Genomic DNA, 15,790 nt, shown 5'->3' on the forward strand with positions numbered 1-15,790 from the left:
ATCCTGTCGATCCGGGGAGACGTCCTTAGGGGCGTGCCCTGTTGCCGCGGTAACCAGGCCGCTATCTCCGCCCCCTCCTCCTCTAGGAGGCTCCCGCCCGGCCCCCAAGAGGGCGGGCGGGAGGAGGGGGCAGACTAGTGCGGGCGCTGGCGGGAGCAGCGGTGTGTGGCCGGGGCTCCCGGGAAGCAGTTTTGGCCGGGGCCGGTCCGGGCCCCCCAGCCATCCCCGCCACCGCTGGCGGCTTCGGCTAGTCCTTCCCAGGCTCCTTTCTCCTCTCGCCGTGGAGGGGTCCCGGGCCTTGCGATGGGCGGCGCTGCCCGCGGACCGGGCAGGAAGGATGCGGGGCCGCCGCGAGCGGGGCCCCCGGCCCAGGAACCCCGGAGGTAGGGGCGCACGCGTGGGGCGGGGGCCCTGCGGAACGTGGGGGAGGGGGCGCAGCAGGAGAAGGAGGAAGAGGACCCCAGCAGTGAGGAAGCGAGCCTCGGGTGTGAGGAGGGAGCTGGACTTGGAAAAGGGAGCACTGGTTTTGGGGGAGGAGACACCTTCAGAGGAGAAGGGACCCCTAGGAGATAAGGTGGGGGTGGGTTGAAGAAGAGAGGCAGCCCAAAACGAGGGACTGGTTTTAGGGAAGAAGAAGTAGGACCTAGCCGTGGGGAAGGGGGTCCCCAGAGATGGAGAGGGGGAAGTTTTCTTGAGGAAGGGGGCTAGCAGGAAAAGGAGGGACTAGGTTTGGGGAGGGGCAGTCCTGCAGAGGATCGAGGCTCCGCGGTGGGGAAGGGCATCCCAGGGGATCGGGAGGCGTCTGGGTTAGGGAAGAGGTAGCCAAGCAGAAAGGAGGGACTGGGCAGACCGGGAAACTGGGGTTCGATCTGGTAGGCAACCCCGAGGAAGAGGAGAGGAACTTGTAAAAGCTTTGTGAGCTTAAGGGGAGGTGTCTGCAACCTCCACCCCCTGCCCGCAGTTGTAGGTTCCCTCCTTCTCCCTTATGCCACCCAAGAAGGGGGAGAGAGTTGGAGCAGAGCCTAGGAGGGAAAGAGGAGGGGTTATCCTGAAAGAGGAACTACACTGGGAGGGATAAGCCGAGGAAAACGGAAAGGCCGACTGGGAAGCTGGGGAGCAAAATTCCTTCAGAGAATTCCTGCTGGTCCTCGGAGATAAAAACAACTGAACACTTGGGGATTTGCACAGTGGGGTGTGGTCTGGCTTTGGAACAGGTAAAAAGGAACACTTTTTCCAGCTACTCCTTTTCTAATCCCCCCATTTAATATTTTGGGGGACATTCCTATATTTTATTTCCTTCGGTGTTTATATAATTAGATAATTTAAACCCTGATTTAAATCAGAAGAGGCTTTTTAAACTCTCTAGTCCTGGTCTTCTCATTTTACAGATTAGGAAACTGAGACTATAAAGACTATATATTTATATAGACTAAGGCTATAAATGGCCCAAGGTCACACACCCGATGATTCAGGTCTTTAAGTGTCTGTCTTTTTCACTATACTCTGGTTGCTTGTCTGGCTCTAGCATGTTTTCTGCAGCTCATTAGCAAAGTGTCAGGCAGTCTAGAATTCTTAGCCCTTGCCAATGAAATAAAATTCAATTATAAATATAAATTAGTCCCAGATAAGACACATTTGCACAGAGACCATAATATATTTTTTTAAAAAATCTTTGAAAAGTTTTTTTTTTTTCTTTTGCTGGCATCTTAAATTACTTCCCCAAAAGGCAATTTGCAAATAGCTCTACACTCCAAGATTAGAATTGGTTATGCAAAAAAAAAAAAAAACAACAAAAAACAAAGTCAATTCTAATAGGTTTTTTTTGTTTTTGTTTTTTTGTTTTTTTAAGATATTCCCTTCCTTCTCCTGTAACATAATTATCAAAGTACTGCTACCATGACATACGGTTATTTTATTTTGGTAGCTGTGACTAATTCAATTATGTGACATTAAATGTTTTGTCTTTTTTCTTTTTTTAAAGTTTTCATTACTTGGCTCTTTGAAAAAAAAATAGTACAGGTATACTTGGTACCATGTCTATCAGTAGGAAAAATAAGGTGGCAAAAATTCAGTGTACACTTAAGAAATCTAAATTCCTAGTAGCCAATAAAACAATTTACGAAGTAAATTTGTGGATAAAGCAAGTCTTTTGCTTCTCTAAGTTCTTCATATAGTCATTTTTGTAGATAATCTTTTTGTTCATTAATGTTGTTCCCCTGCCAGAGAGTAGGAAGAAAGGATGTGAAAACTTGATACATTTTGTGAATTGTTCATTCAAATAAGCTTTGTAACTATAATCTTATTTTTCATCCCTGTGAGGCAGGATGTGTGGAGGAACTGCTCTTCTCATTTTGTAAATAGAGAATCTGAAGCTCAGGGTTGGTGACTGCTCCAAAGAAGCACAATCAGAGGTAGATTAGAATCCAGTAATTATGCTCCCGGTGTTTTTTTGTTTTTTTTTTCCCTATCTTCTTAGTTTCTAGGATGAGGTTTTTAATTTTAAGTCTAAACTAATCTCAATTTTGAAGCAACTTTAAAAGAAACCTTTTCCTTGAGCTATTTATATTTTTTACTGTTTTATATTATTTGAAAATTAGACCTTCATAAATTCTTAATTTTAAAATACAGGTATCAAAATGAAATTATTTAAATTAAAAAAAAGAAAATTGCTCTACAAGATTATTTTGCTTAATTGTTGCTAATTGTATTTGATGTCAAAGAGTTCTTACCGTAACTGAACAATTCCTTGGAAACATAGAAGTTAATACTAAAGCCTTCTTTTGGAGGGGAGGGGGCAAATGCCATTCAGAATTACTATTAATATCTGCTTAATATTTTCACTTAGGTTGGGAGATGGTGTGTATGACACCTTCATGATGTTAGATGAAACTAAATGTCCACCTGGTTCCAATACATCTTGCAACCCTTCTGAACCAGCTCTACCTAGAAGATTATATGTAAGTAATTTAGAGTTTTTTTGTTTTGTTTTGTTTTGTTTTTTATACTCTACTAATTGTTTTGTTAAGAAGGAAGGAAGCATTACCAGATTCTCTGAGAACTTTGTCATTTGTTTTGTCATGGACCATGGTATACCTTTCATTCATTTTCTCAAAACACTTAAGTCCTCCTTGCCATAGTCCCCTTACTATGGCTCTTCTATAGCTATATGGAATGATTTTTGGAACAAAGCTCAATTTCCATCTGCAATTACTGCAATAAATATAAATCACTAGGACAAAAAAAAGCACTGTGCTACCTTTAAGTGGGCACTGTTTATTTTCTAATTGCATAACTACAAAAGATCCATTTGTGAAAACCACTGATAAGTTCTGTGCTTTCTCCTCTCTGCTAGTTTTCTTCTACAAGATATTAGCTTACATAGAGATACTTGATAACATCAAGATTGGAACTAGAACTGTGATTTCATAATATAAGGGAAATCCCAGGTTATAAAATTCCCTCTGCCAATATAATCTTGGAGTTAAGTGACATGCCTAGCTGGGGTCATATAGCCAGTATGTGTCAGAAGTGGAATTTGAACCCAGGACTTCTTGGCTGTGAGGCTGATTCTCTATTCTCTATCCATGCTCCATTTCTACTCCAGAATTCATTTGGTATTGGATTGCTTTTTTGGGGGAAGTGAATTTATTTCCTAATTATCTTTAAATAAGACTGGTGGCCCCCATGTAAGTTAGATATTAGGGAGAAGCTGTTCTGAAATTCATAATTTTACTATAGTCATAACCTTATGAATAACTGAGTTGATTATATGTGATAGTCTTCTTTTATACTTTCCTGTTTTAATACCTAAGATGTTTTTTTATGAGGAAGGAAAATCACTCATTCCTCATTGTCCTCCTTAAGTATTATTCAGTTTTTGCTCTACTTAATGTGAGAAGCCAATGTGGAATCATCATTTTTACTTGTTACTTTCTAGACGCATAATATTTAAAGCATGTGCCAAGAACATAAGGCCAGACATTTGGAAGGCCAGTCATTCTATTTTTATCTCTTTTCTTAAGTACAGTATCATTTCCTTCCCATTCACAGCATACAGTGGTTTGCTTGCTAGGCATGTAAAAACCTCTAACAGTTCCATAACTGCCATACCCCGTTAGATAGCCATCACATTTTTTAACTACTCACAGCTACCATATGGGGTTTCTCAGGGAAATTAAGTGAAAAAAGTGAACTACTTTTAGAAGTGGGTTGCTTTGTTAGTCATCTGACTCAAAAGGAAGTTCATTTGAATTTTGGTTTAAGCAGTTAGCCTCTGGAAGTCACTCTGCATTGGCCTAATAAAGACATACTGCTAAGAATGCAAAAGAAATTTAATTCCTGACACTTTTTTGCCCACTACTTCTAATTTACATTCTAGTCGCAACATTTTTTAGATTTGATTAGAGATTTAAAATTCTGACTTTACAACTGTGTAATATATAAATACCTCTGTGTGTGTGTGTGTGTGTGTGTGTGTGTGTGTGTGTTAGTTACTGAAGGGATATGATAAGTGACTAAGTAGGTGAAGTGATTTGGAGTCAAGAATACTCATCTACCTGAATTCAAATCTAGCCTCAGATACTACCTTTGTGATCCTGGGCTAGTCACATAACCCTGTTTGCCTCATTTCCTCATCTGTAAAATGAATTGGAGAAGGAAACGACATTTCTGTATTTTGCCAAGAAAAGTCTAAATGAGGTCACAAAGAATTGGACACAGCTTAAAAGTGACTGAACAGCACAATAATAAAAGGATGAGAGAGATGGATGAACTTCATTGTTGGCTATAAAGAATGATGTAAAATGAAATCCTCTTTCGAGCACAATAATAATAATAACTAATATTTATATTTGGAGTTTGCAAAGCTCTTTCCATTTTGATCCTGTTTGATCCTCACAACAACCTTATGAGTTAGATGCTATTGATATCCTGTTCTAATATTTACAGTACTGAGGCTGTGAGGGGTTAGCTAGCTGCCTTACCCAGGTCTATAAGGCTAATAAGTGTCCTTAAATCTAAGGATTTGAAGTCTAGTCTTCCTGTTTCCAAGTCTTATACTTTATTCACTGTCTCACCTAGATGCCAATTTACCCTCCCCCAATTAAAATTTGTTTTTTAAGTACCTTTAAAATGTACATTCTCTCAGTAATGATAAATGTGATGCGTCAGCTGGTTATTCTTGATGTGGACAGACCATGTTTGGTTGTTGAACATCTATAGTAGCTGGGTACATTCAGAAATAGATACAAATTGCCATGTCACCGTGACCAACCCTAAAATAGAAATGTATAATGTTCTATAGCTAGTTTATAGTCTAATATGCTGAGTGGCAGTGGAAGATTTTCTCTAGAACAATGGAAAAATTTTATTTATAGCTTAGGGCACTTAATTCCTAATTTATATGAGCCAAAAGCTGTGTTAGTTGCACAAAAGGAAAACATCCATCGGAAGGACTCCTCCCTGCTTGGAAAAAATTCCCTTACTTCATGTCATCGATGAAAACTTTCACAGATATTAGTGGGAAATTTTCAAATCCCTTTAAATAGTATTCTCTATCTTCAGTTTATATTTCTATGGGATAAAATCTTTTACTTGGAAATTCATCTGTTCTTCCCAGTGCCATGAATCTAAGATGCATTGTTGTCATGAACACAAGAGAAGCCTTTCAATTTGAAATCTTTTATATGTAGGTATGTGAGGTAAAAGGCACAGGACATGCCCATCCCCAGCTATCTTCGCCTGTTGTTGATGACTCAAGTTCTGTGATTTGAGATTTCTTGTTTTGGGGTGGGGCAATGGTGCAGCTAGGTGATGCAGGCCTGATATCAGACTGACTCATCTTTGGAAGTTCAAATCTGCCCTCAGACACTAGCAGTGTGATCCCGAGCAAGTCACTTAACCCTGATTGCCTCAGTTCCTCATCTGTAAAATGAGCTGGAGAAGCAAATGGCAAAGCACACCAGTGTCTTTGCCAAGAAAATCCCAAATGGGCTGAATCAGACACAATGGAAATGGTCTTGGCTCTCTATTAAAAGGGAAAGGTAGCACATTAACTTGGATAACTAGCTGAAAGTAGGTTTTAATAAATTATAGAGAGAGTGATTCAGAGTGTCTCCAAGAGGCTTCCTTATAAAATAGGGCATCATGATTAGCCAGGGGCTGGGGATTGGTGTAAGTATGTTGGGTTCTAGGTGGGGAATAGTGTAATGTTCTTGGTGGGTTTCTGAAGGTCTCTGGAGCAGCCGTCCTTTCAGTAGAGTAATAAATTCTTTATTATCTCCTTCCTGGGGCTGGGCAGCTTTCTGGAGAACCTTTCAGATCGGCTCTGTTCTCAGTAAAGAAATACAGGAAGAGAGCCTGCCACCAGGAGCCTAACCGAAGATGTGATGAATCTCGTCCAGTCCTTGCTGGCTGTTATATATTCATTATTATAGGTATATTATAGGAACTATATTAAGTACTAAGTACAAGTACTGAACTAGAGAACTGTTAAGCACCATGCTAAACTAGATTGTCTTTATCAATTCCACTTAGTACCTTGTAAGAATCCTTGTTTCAGAGTTCTGGCCCATAACAAAATAGAGAAGGGAGAAATAAAGGATACTGAAATGGAAACTAGAGGATTCTACCCAAAGCCAACTTCTCCATTTTACTAAGAGTGAATCCTGAAGATTTTTAAAGACAAGAAGAAACATCAAGGTGAAAAATGTAAGAAGTAATGATTGAAATATACATCATTTTTATCGATAATACATAGATCTTAGCATTAATTCACCGCAGGCAACTTCTTTCTCTAGTTTAGCATAATTTATGCCTAAAATAGAACACTGGAATTTTTGACTTGAAAAAGATCGTTTAGTTCAAACCCCTTTGTTTTACAGAGGAGGAAACTGAGGCCCTAACTATCCCTAAGAGTAAAAGTATTTGTATGGCTTTCTGAACTTACCAAGTGGATACAATGTTTACAAATACAATCTAGCAATGATCTAGTATTTGGTTTAGTTGTTCAATGTCTGTAGTTCTATTAATATTGCTGTTAAACTATAATTTTAGAACTAAGGGACTGAGACTGGCTCATATCTCACCTCTTTATTTTAAAACTAAGGGCCAAAAAGGAAAACATCTGTGGTCACACTTGAAATGACTGCTCTGATGTTGTTTAAGAGAGTGGAACATTTTTTTGGGGGGAGGGGGTACAGCTTGAGACATTGGTGACCTAGAAGTAGCCAAGGATTAATTAATGGTCTTATGAAGAGTATTATTTGGGGAAGCTGTTTGCAATCTGTAAGCAGTTATTTAAAATGGCATTTTTTTTCTTAATGTGTTTTCTTAGGCTATATTTAATTTTATTTACAATAAGCTAAACTATTTTCAATACCAGCGGCTTTTTTTTTTTTGCTCAGATTATGATTAAATTTTATTTTTAAAGGTATGGCCCTTTTGGATTCTCATCTTTTGATGGTTACCACACTATCGAATCTAGAGACCAGAACTCTAACTCAGGGCTCACTACGTTCATTTAAGGCAAGGGTTCATCCTTAACATTTTTGGGATCGTGGACACCCCACTCCCTGCCTTTGACATTTTGATAAAGCCTACAGATTCCTTCTTGGAAGGTAATTTTTTTGGATACCTAAAACAAAACCATAGTATAGCAAAGAAAACTAATATTTTGAAAATACATTTATCATATTTTTACAAGTAAAAAAATAAGCTTACAGAGGTGAACTCTAGAATAAAAACTCCTGATCTACAGTGATCTACCAAATCCGCAAATAAGCAAAATATGTTCTACTTCTTATTCTAAAAGGCATAAAATTAATTATGTTATGATTAGGGCTTTAATTCCTTAAAATGTACTAAGAATAATTCTTTTGAGATATCCCAGGGTTTTAAATTTCTTGCTTTCCTTTTTCTGTTCTTAACCCTTTCCACCTTAACTTTTTCCATCACTTACACATGTGATTCTTGATTGTTGCTTTTAATTTTCCTTTTTCATCCTATAACTTTAACATTTCATTTGAGTACTCTTTTCACCTATGAAAAAGTCAGAGGTGCTTTTCCCCGAAAAATCATTGCTTATCACCAAATAAATAAATAAAATATGATCCAATGGAGGCTAGATAATGTTGGGATTTTTAGAGGGAAAAAGGTCTATTTTATTGATCTGTTTTGAGTTTTTATATCTCATAGAAAGTTTTTTCTTATGTGTGTGTTTGTTTGTTTTTACTGAGGCAATTGGGGTTAAGTGACTTGCCTAGGGTCACACAGCTAGGATGTATTAAGTGTCTGAGGCCAGATTCGAACTCAGGTCCTCTCTAATTTCAGGACTGGTGCTCTATCTACTGTACCACCTAGCTGCCCCCTCATAGAGAGTTTTTGTAAAAACAAAACCAAACCCAAGAAACCCCACCTTCTCCAGCAGAAATGTATTATTGAATTACTTAGAAATAGCAATAAATAATTGGAATCATCTCTAATTTGTGGGCACCAAAGATCCAGTCAACAAATATTTATTGAGTAATTACTTTGTGGCTAGCAATTTGGTGGGTGCTGTGAAGGAAACAGAAGTTTAGATATCATCCTTACCTTCCAGGAACTTACAATATATAATAGAGGAAAAAATATGTATTTACTTTAGTTTGCTATTTTTATCAATTTGTGTTTTAATTTGTGTGAATGTTGACTCCACTAACATGGATTTCAGCTCTTCTACATCTTATTCTATGCAATTCTTTCCTGTGTCTTTCCACACATCCTTTGTGGAGGATCCATCCAGCTCACTTGGGTGCTTTTCTTTCATTCTTTTACCATCTCATGGGTACCAATGTAGCACTCATGATGATCATAAGATCATAGATTTCAAATTTAACAGCACTTCAGATGTCACGGAGTTCAGATCCTATAATTTCCATGTTACAGATGAGAAGAATAATCCCATGAGGGGAAGTAACTGCACAAGGTCCCATAGATAGTTGTAGTGCTGATGTGGAGTGAGAAACTAGAGGATAAGCTGCTTATCTTTCTCTTGCTCTCTAAATCACTCTAATTTTGCCTATAGAGGATCCCTTTGTAGGTGTCTCTTTCTGGTGCTGGAGGGGAATCTGGATTCTGATGCTGTGTCCAGGTGGAAGCTGGTTCCAGCAGATATGGATGGGTGTGAGACAGACAATAGAGAAAATGATAGAATCTCTCATCCCGAAGGATCCTCAGAATCTCTTGCATCCCCCCTTGCCTAAACAAGAATCCCTTCTATAGCCTACACAGTGGTTAGTTCTCTAGCCTCTTCTGGAAGACTGGTGTTGATGGGAGCTCTTAATTTCTCAGACAGCTTGATCAACTCTGGAATAGCTTGTCTGAGCATTTCTATTCTTATATAGAGCTTTTGTAACCTGTACTTATTGCTCCCAGTTCTGCCCTTGAGAGCCAAGCAGAGCACTTTGAGTCTTCTGACATGATGACCCCTTGCATACTTGAAGGCAGTGATCATCTCCTCCTTAAGTCTTCTTTTCTTTATGGGGAAACATCATATTGCATCATCTGGAGCTTCTTCAACATCCCAGTTGTGGCCCTCTGAATGTTCTTTAGCTCACTAGTATCCTTGTTAAAAGTGAGGTCCCTAGAACTCAACATGGTAATTTATACATCTCCATGGTTCTATTTGTTGGTTTTCTCAGTACAATCCAAAATTGAATGAGCTTTTGTAGTTGCCGTCTGTTGTTAATAGGATGATAAATTTGGGCAGCTAGGTGGCACCAGCCTTGAATTCAGGAGGACCCAAGTTAAAATGTGGTCTCAGACAACACTTCCTAGCTGTGTGACCCTGGGCAAGTCACTTACCCCCAGCCTCAAAAAGAAAAAAAAATAGGATGATAAATTTAAAACTAGAAGGAATCTTAAATTCAAGCCCAACCATTTCTTTTTTTTTTTTTGCCTTTCTTTGCATTGCCAGTGCTTAACATAGTTCCTGGCACACTGACAGACTGAGGAAATTGAGGACTTGAGGAGTTGAGTAACTTGCTCAAGACTTCAAGTAGCAGAGCTGGGAATCCTGGCTCCAATTCTAAATCCAGTGGTTTTACCACTACTCCTAGTGCACTTTTGACAAATAAACCTCCAAAAGTCTAGATCTTTCACATAAACTGCTACGTAGTCACACATTTCTCCATCTTGTAATTGTGCCGTTTATTCTTTTGAATTCAAAGGTAATTTATATTGTCTACATTAAATTTCATTTGATACATACAGCTCTATCTACTAGCTAATTGAGATATTTTATTTTTGGATTCTATTATCCAGAATATTTGCTATCTTTCATCTTTGTATTACCTGTACATTTGAAAATTATAGGTAGTTATATTTTCATAGCTTTTATAGTCATATATAAAGGCTTTATTCAAATTCCTGATTAAATGATGTTATATAGCAGGGTAGAACACAAATTTCAAGGGCACTGCACTAGAGAGCACTTCCAACCTGACATTAAATGATTAATGATTGTTCTTTGGATCAGGCTATTCTATGAATTCCAGAACTGTCAAAGTATATTGTTATCTGCTCCACATCTCTCTACCTATTCCACAAGAATAGCATAGACATTCTGACACACTTTATTTATCCTCAGCAAAATATATCAGCTTTCTCCTGATCTCTTGATTTTAAGACATTGTCAAAAAAGGAAGTTAGGTTAGTCATATATGGCCTATTCTTCATAAAAACCATAAATAGCTGTGATCATTGCTTCCATGGCTAGATATTCCCTTACTGGTTCTTTAATAAGAAGTTCTAGAATTTTGCTACAAATCAAAGTCAGATTCACTGTTCTATAATTTATAGACTCCTTTCTCTCCCTTCTTTTGAAAATTGGGGTAACCTTTGCCTTTCTCCAATCTAGGGGGACCTCTCTTATCTTCTAGGATCTTCTAATGGTCACTTAGCAATCACAGCTCCCAAGTACAGTTCATTGGTGACTTGCACTCTTGAATGTTGATAATAATGATAATTAAAACTAGCAATTATGCAATATGCAATGCATTAAAATTTGTTAAGCACCTTTTAAGTACTTACTATGTCTTGCTTCTCACAGGAACCCTAAGAAGCAAATATCCCCATTTACAGATGATGAAACTGAGGATGAGAGACCTGTGTGATTCTCTGTGCAAGGATCACACAGCTAGTAGGTATCTGAGGCAGTATTGGAACACAGGTCTTTCTGAATCCAAGACCAGGACTCTTATGTACTGCACCATTTAGTTGCCTCGAAAGCAGCTAGGTAGTTTCTTTCTATTCCTTATGATATTTTATTTTTATTGAGTTATTTTATTTGTGTCTGAGTCTTTGTGATCCCACTTAGGGTTTTCCTGATAATGATACTAGAGTGGTTTGCCATTTCTCCAGCTCATTTAACAGATGAGGAAACTACGGCAAACAGAGCAAGTGACATACCTAGGGTCACACAACTAGTCTGATACTGGATTTGAATTTATTAAAATGAGTCTTCCTGACTCCAGTCCTGCCACTCTGTGCCACATGTGATCCACTTTTGTTCTATTCTTTCCAGTCTAAAGGTGCTTCTTTTTTAGCAGATTAAACTGCAAAAAAAGGTTGAACTCTATATTCTCTTTAATGAGTTATTATTATACTTTTCAATTTTAGGAACAATTTTCCCCTTCTGTGATCCTCTTTTCCTTAATATATAGTAATTTTTAAAAAAAAATCTTCTACCCTTTATTTTTAATCGTAGCTTTCCTGCCCAGGCTCAGCTTGTTCCAAGCTTTAGCACATGTAACAACATTTCTAAAAGAATGTGACATGTGTTTTTCAGGATAAATTCCTTAACTCCATTGTACTCTGGGCAGTTTTCTAGGCTCTAAATTAGAGAAATCCATACATCTATGTGGAGAGAATTCACACATAAGAAATTCTCTAATCTGATGAAATTTCAAGTTTGGGTAAAAAAAATCCCTAATTTATTAGTCTTTGCCTCAGATTTCTGTATATAACCTTTAAAAACCCAGTTTGGTTAATGAATCTCCTCTTTAGATAATTCTGCTTTTTGTTTTCAGTGGTATTTCTCTGTGTATCTTCAAAATTTTATTCTAAAGTCTAGCTCTCTTAGTGAATTTAACCTTATGCAATCCAATCTACTTTTCCTCTAACTCTTTGAAGTCTGCTTTTCTATAAACTCAGACATCTAGCTTTTATCTTCTTCTTTGTCATTAATTTTAAGGTGAAATGGTCATTTCCCCACAAGATTTCATTACTGGTCCAGTATTCAATTCCTCTACCTTCTGAAGAACTGTGTTATTCTTAAAACTTATCAACTTTTCTGGTTTGAGCAGAGAAAGGCAGCACAAGAAGACATTAGGATAACCAAAGTCCCCCATCACAACGATGATGATGTTTCCATACTAAGATTGTGATCTTTTCCTCACTCTTCATCTCTTCTTTCTGGCCAGGTTCTCAGTAGTAAACTTAAGTGACATTTTTTTTTCCTTTCTGTGATCTTTCTCCAAATGTGCTGTGCTTCCTTTCCTTTTTGATCCTGAATTTTCTCAAATGAGGGATGTGTGTGTGTGTGTGTGTGTGTGTGTGTGTGTATAAAATACACATACACACATATATACATTCACACAGAGCTGCCAACCTCCAACCCTGTGCTATTCTTCCTGAATAAAGTATAACCTCTCAGGCCATTTTTCAGTCATGGATCTCTCACTCCATTAAGTGTGAGACTTTTGAGGTCATATTTGCTTGAATTCATTTGGATGTCTCGCCAGTCCATCTTCCTTATTACTCATCTTTTCTGTATTTGTCTGGAGATATCTGAGGACATGAATTTCACTGCATCTTGGCTTTGACCACCTCTCTGAGTGTTACACTTTATATTTTCCTTCCTATATTGTATCTTTTTTCATAGGCAATTCTTTCTCTTTCCCTTTCTTTTTAGTTTAAAGTCCTTTTGATTAGATTTGCAAGACTCCAGGTATCTTCTTACTAATCAATTGTATACGTGATTTATGGCAAAATATATTCATTTTATTTTCAGCTATACTCTGCTGTTTGTATCCTGAGAAGCAGCCTGGCTAATGCAGAGGATTATTTCCAGAAAGTTGATTATCATATACTGAATGTTTTCAGGCAAAAATTATATGATATATGCACATGGATGCAAACGCGGTTAGTAAACAACAGAAAACACATAGTATTAAATATTGAAGTAAATATTGTAGGTTCCATAGATCAAACAAAGATGAGGGTATTCTGAGTTTGGGGGAGTCTTAGATTGTCTACTGGAAGATGTGAGACTTGAGCCAGCCTCTGAAAGTCAGTGAGATTTGGATAGGAAGAGGAGAGAATATTGCCAGCATGAGCAACAGAAAACTGATATGATGGAACAAAAATTTTATGTTGGAGATTAGAGGGATATAATCTTGGATAGAGAAGGGAAAGACAGAATATGGAAGGTCTTAAGAACTAAAGAGAGAAGTTTGGATGTGATGGACCATCCCCTTTTTATATAAACTTGTGAGTCTTAGACACTGAAATATTAAGTGGCCTAGGGTCTAATAACAAGTGATTGGCCAAATCAGGACCAATAATACTGATTTCTTGAGGCCCAATCCAGAAGTCTCTAATTGATTTTCCTTACTTCCCTTTGGATCATTTTAACTTTAATAAAGGGCGTTACTGAATTTAAGAGTTTATGGAGTTTTTATGGTTCATTTTCTTTCTGAATAGTTTCACATGTTATTTTCTGCTGCCTTTTAAGTCTCATATATCTTCTTCTTTTTAGATTACTACTGAAAAGCTAACAACAAACCACACTCAACCAATCTCAAATGGAGGTGACATTAAGGTGGAACAACTGTTTCAGGAATTTGGCAACAGAAGAACCAACGCTTTTCAATCTGTAGGAACAAATACCTCTGAAAAGTATCCTTCCACAATTTCTCAGGGTAAAAGTTCAGACAGTTTGAACACTGTCAAATCAGGTAGTTCATCCAAAGCTCTAAAAGTGGTACCTCTGACTCCTGAACAGGCACTAAAGCAGTATAAGCATCATCTGACTCCTTATGAGAAGCTAGAAATCATCAATTATCCTGAAGTTTATTTTGTGGGTCCAAATGCTAAGAAAAGACATGGTGTCATGGGGGGCCCCAACAATGGGGGATATGATGATGCTGAGGGAGGCTACATTCATGTACCTCGAGACCACTTAGCTTATAGGTATGAGGTGCTGAAAATTATTGGCAAAGGCAGCTTTGGGCAAGTAGCTCGAGTATATGATCACAAACTTCACCAGTACGTCGCCCTGAAGATGGTCCGCAATGAAAAGCGCTTTCATCGACAAGCTGCTGAAGAAATCAAGATTTTAGAGCATCTTAAGAAACAGGATAAAACAGGCAGCATGAATGTTATTCACATGCTAGAAAGCTTTACATTCCGGAATCACGTCTGTATGGCTTTTGAATTGCTAAGCATGGACCTCTATGAGCTGATCAAAAAGAACAAGTTTCAGGGATTCAGCGTCCAGCTGGTGCGCAAATTTGCTCAGTCTATTTTGCAGTCTCTGGATGCTCTTCACAGAAACAAGATCATTCACTGTGACCTGAAACCAGAAAACATTCTTCTAAAACAACAGGGCCGCAGTGCAACCAAGGTAATTGACTTTGGCTCCAGCTGTTTTGAGTACCAGAAACTGTACACATATATCCAGTCTCGCTTTTACAGAGCACCAGAGATCATCTTGGGGAGTCGATACAGTACGCCTATTGATGTCTGGAGCTTTGGCTGTATTCTTGCAGAACTCTTGACTGGACAGCCTCTCTTCCCTGGAGAGGATGAGGGAGACCAGTTAGCTTGCATCATGGAGCTTCTAGGGATGCCCCCTCCAAAACTTCTCGAGCAAGCTAAGCGTGCCAAGTACTTTATAAACTCCAAAGGTCTGCCTCGATATTGTTCTGTGACTACTCAGCCAGATGGCAGAGCTGTCCTTGTTGGGGGGCGTTCACGCCGGGGTAAGAAGCGAGGTCCCCCAGGCAGCAAAGACTGGGTAACAGCTCTAAAAGGGTGTGATGACTACTTGTTTATAGAGTTCTTGAAAAGATGTCTTCATTGGGACCCTTCTGCTCGCCTGACCCCAGCTCAGGCTTTAAGACATCCTTGGATTACTAAACCTGTACCCAGACCTCTCACTACAGACAAAATGTCAGGGAAACGGATAGTAAATCCTGTGAATGCTTTGCAGGGGTTGGGCTCCAAGTTGCCTCCAGTTACTGGAATAGCCAACAAGCTTAAAGCTAATTTAATGTCAGAAACTAATGGCAGTATACCTTTGTGTAGTGTCCTGCCAAAACTCATCAGCTAATAATAAAGAGTGATCTGTGTGGAAATATGCATAAATGATATTTTGCATCATCCTGAAAACCTGCGAAATGGAAAAGATGACATCCTCAGAACCCCTGTTTTTGACAGCTAAGACTTTTTTAAAAGCAAAAACTTTTTTATATGTATGGAAATGAACTTTCAAGGGCTAATTATCTAATCACCTTGTTTCAGCTATTAAATTACTTTTTATAGGTCAGTGTACTTTCTTTGTCATTAAGTTTAGATGCACTTTGGTGTATTTTATTGGGTTAAACCCTCTTCTCCTGAGATGAAGTATATAGAAAAATGTGTCCTGGCTGTGATCTTCATTTTTTCCTGGTATTTCTTTCCATTGGTGAAGAAATCAAAATTTTTGAATATCTTAAGAAAAAAGATAAAACAGGAAGTGTGAATATTATTC

General features: G+C 38.4%; 1 protein-coding gene across 5 annotated transcripts; it reads left to right on the plus strand.

Moving 5' to 3' along the window:
* The first annotated feature begins 112 nt into the window (after positions 1-112).
* Positions 113-15,586, plus strand: DYRK3 (dual specificity tyrosine phosphorylation regulated kinase 3). Of its 5 annotated transcripts, none has more exons than XM_074309006.1 (5): positions 308-383; positions 2,324-2,411; positions 2,846-2,957; positions 13,049-13,179; positions 13,796-15,586. In XM_074309006.1, exons 4-5 carry the CDS (start codon positions 13,159-13,161, stop codon positions 15,368-15,370), a joined length of 1,596 nt encoding a protein of 531 aa, XP_074165107.1. In that variant the 5' UTR covers positions 308-383; positions 2,324-2,411; positions 2,846-2,957; positions 13,049-13,158; the 3' UTR covers positions 15,371-15,586. The 5 variants fall into 5 exon arrangements, with proteins under 5 accessions (XP_074165105.1, XP_074165103.1, XP_074165107.1 ...); XM_074309007.1 differs by lacking the exon at positions 2,324-2,411 and adding an exon at positions 11,087-11,176 and having other exon boundaries at positions 368-383; XM_074309004.1 differs by lacking the exon at positions 13,049-13,179 and having other exon boundaries at positions 113-383.
* Positions 15,587-15,790: the final 204 nt, after the last annotated feature.

This window comes from Sminthopsis crassicaudata, chromosome 4 (genome assembly GCF_048593235.1).
Source record: "Sminthopsis crassicaudata isolate SCR6 chromosome 4, ASM4859323v1, whole genome shotgun sequence".
NCBI classification, from domain to species: domain Eukaryota; kingdom Metazoa; phylum Chordata; class Mammalia; order Dasyuromorphia; family Dasyuridae; genus Sminthopsis; species Sminthopsis crassicaudata.

Coding starts and splice junctions, on each gene's coding strand:
- DYRK3 (XM_074309002.1), top strand. CDS start 304: ATGGGCGGCGCTGCCCGCGGACCGGGCAGGAAGGATGCGGGGCCGCCG. Junction 384..2,845: donor CCGGCCCAGGAACCCCGGAG/GTAGGGGCGCAC, acceptor ATTTTCACTTAG/GTTGGGAGATGGTGTGTATG. Junction 2,958..13,795: donor CTCTACCTAGAAGATTATAT/GTAAGTAATTTA, acceptor TCTTCTTTTTAG/ATTACTACTGAAAAGCTAAC.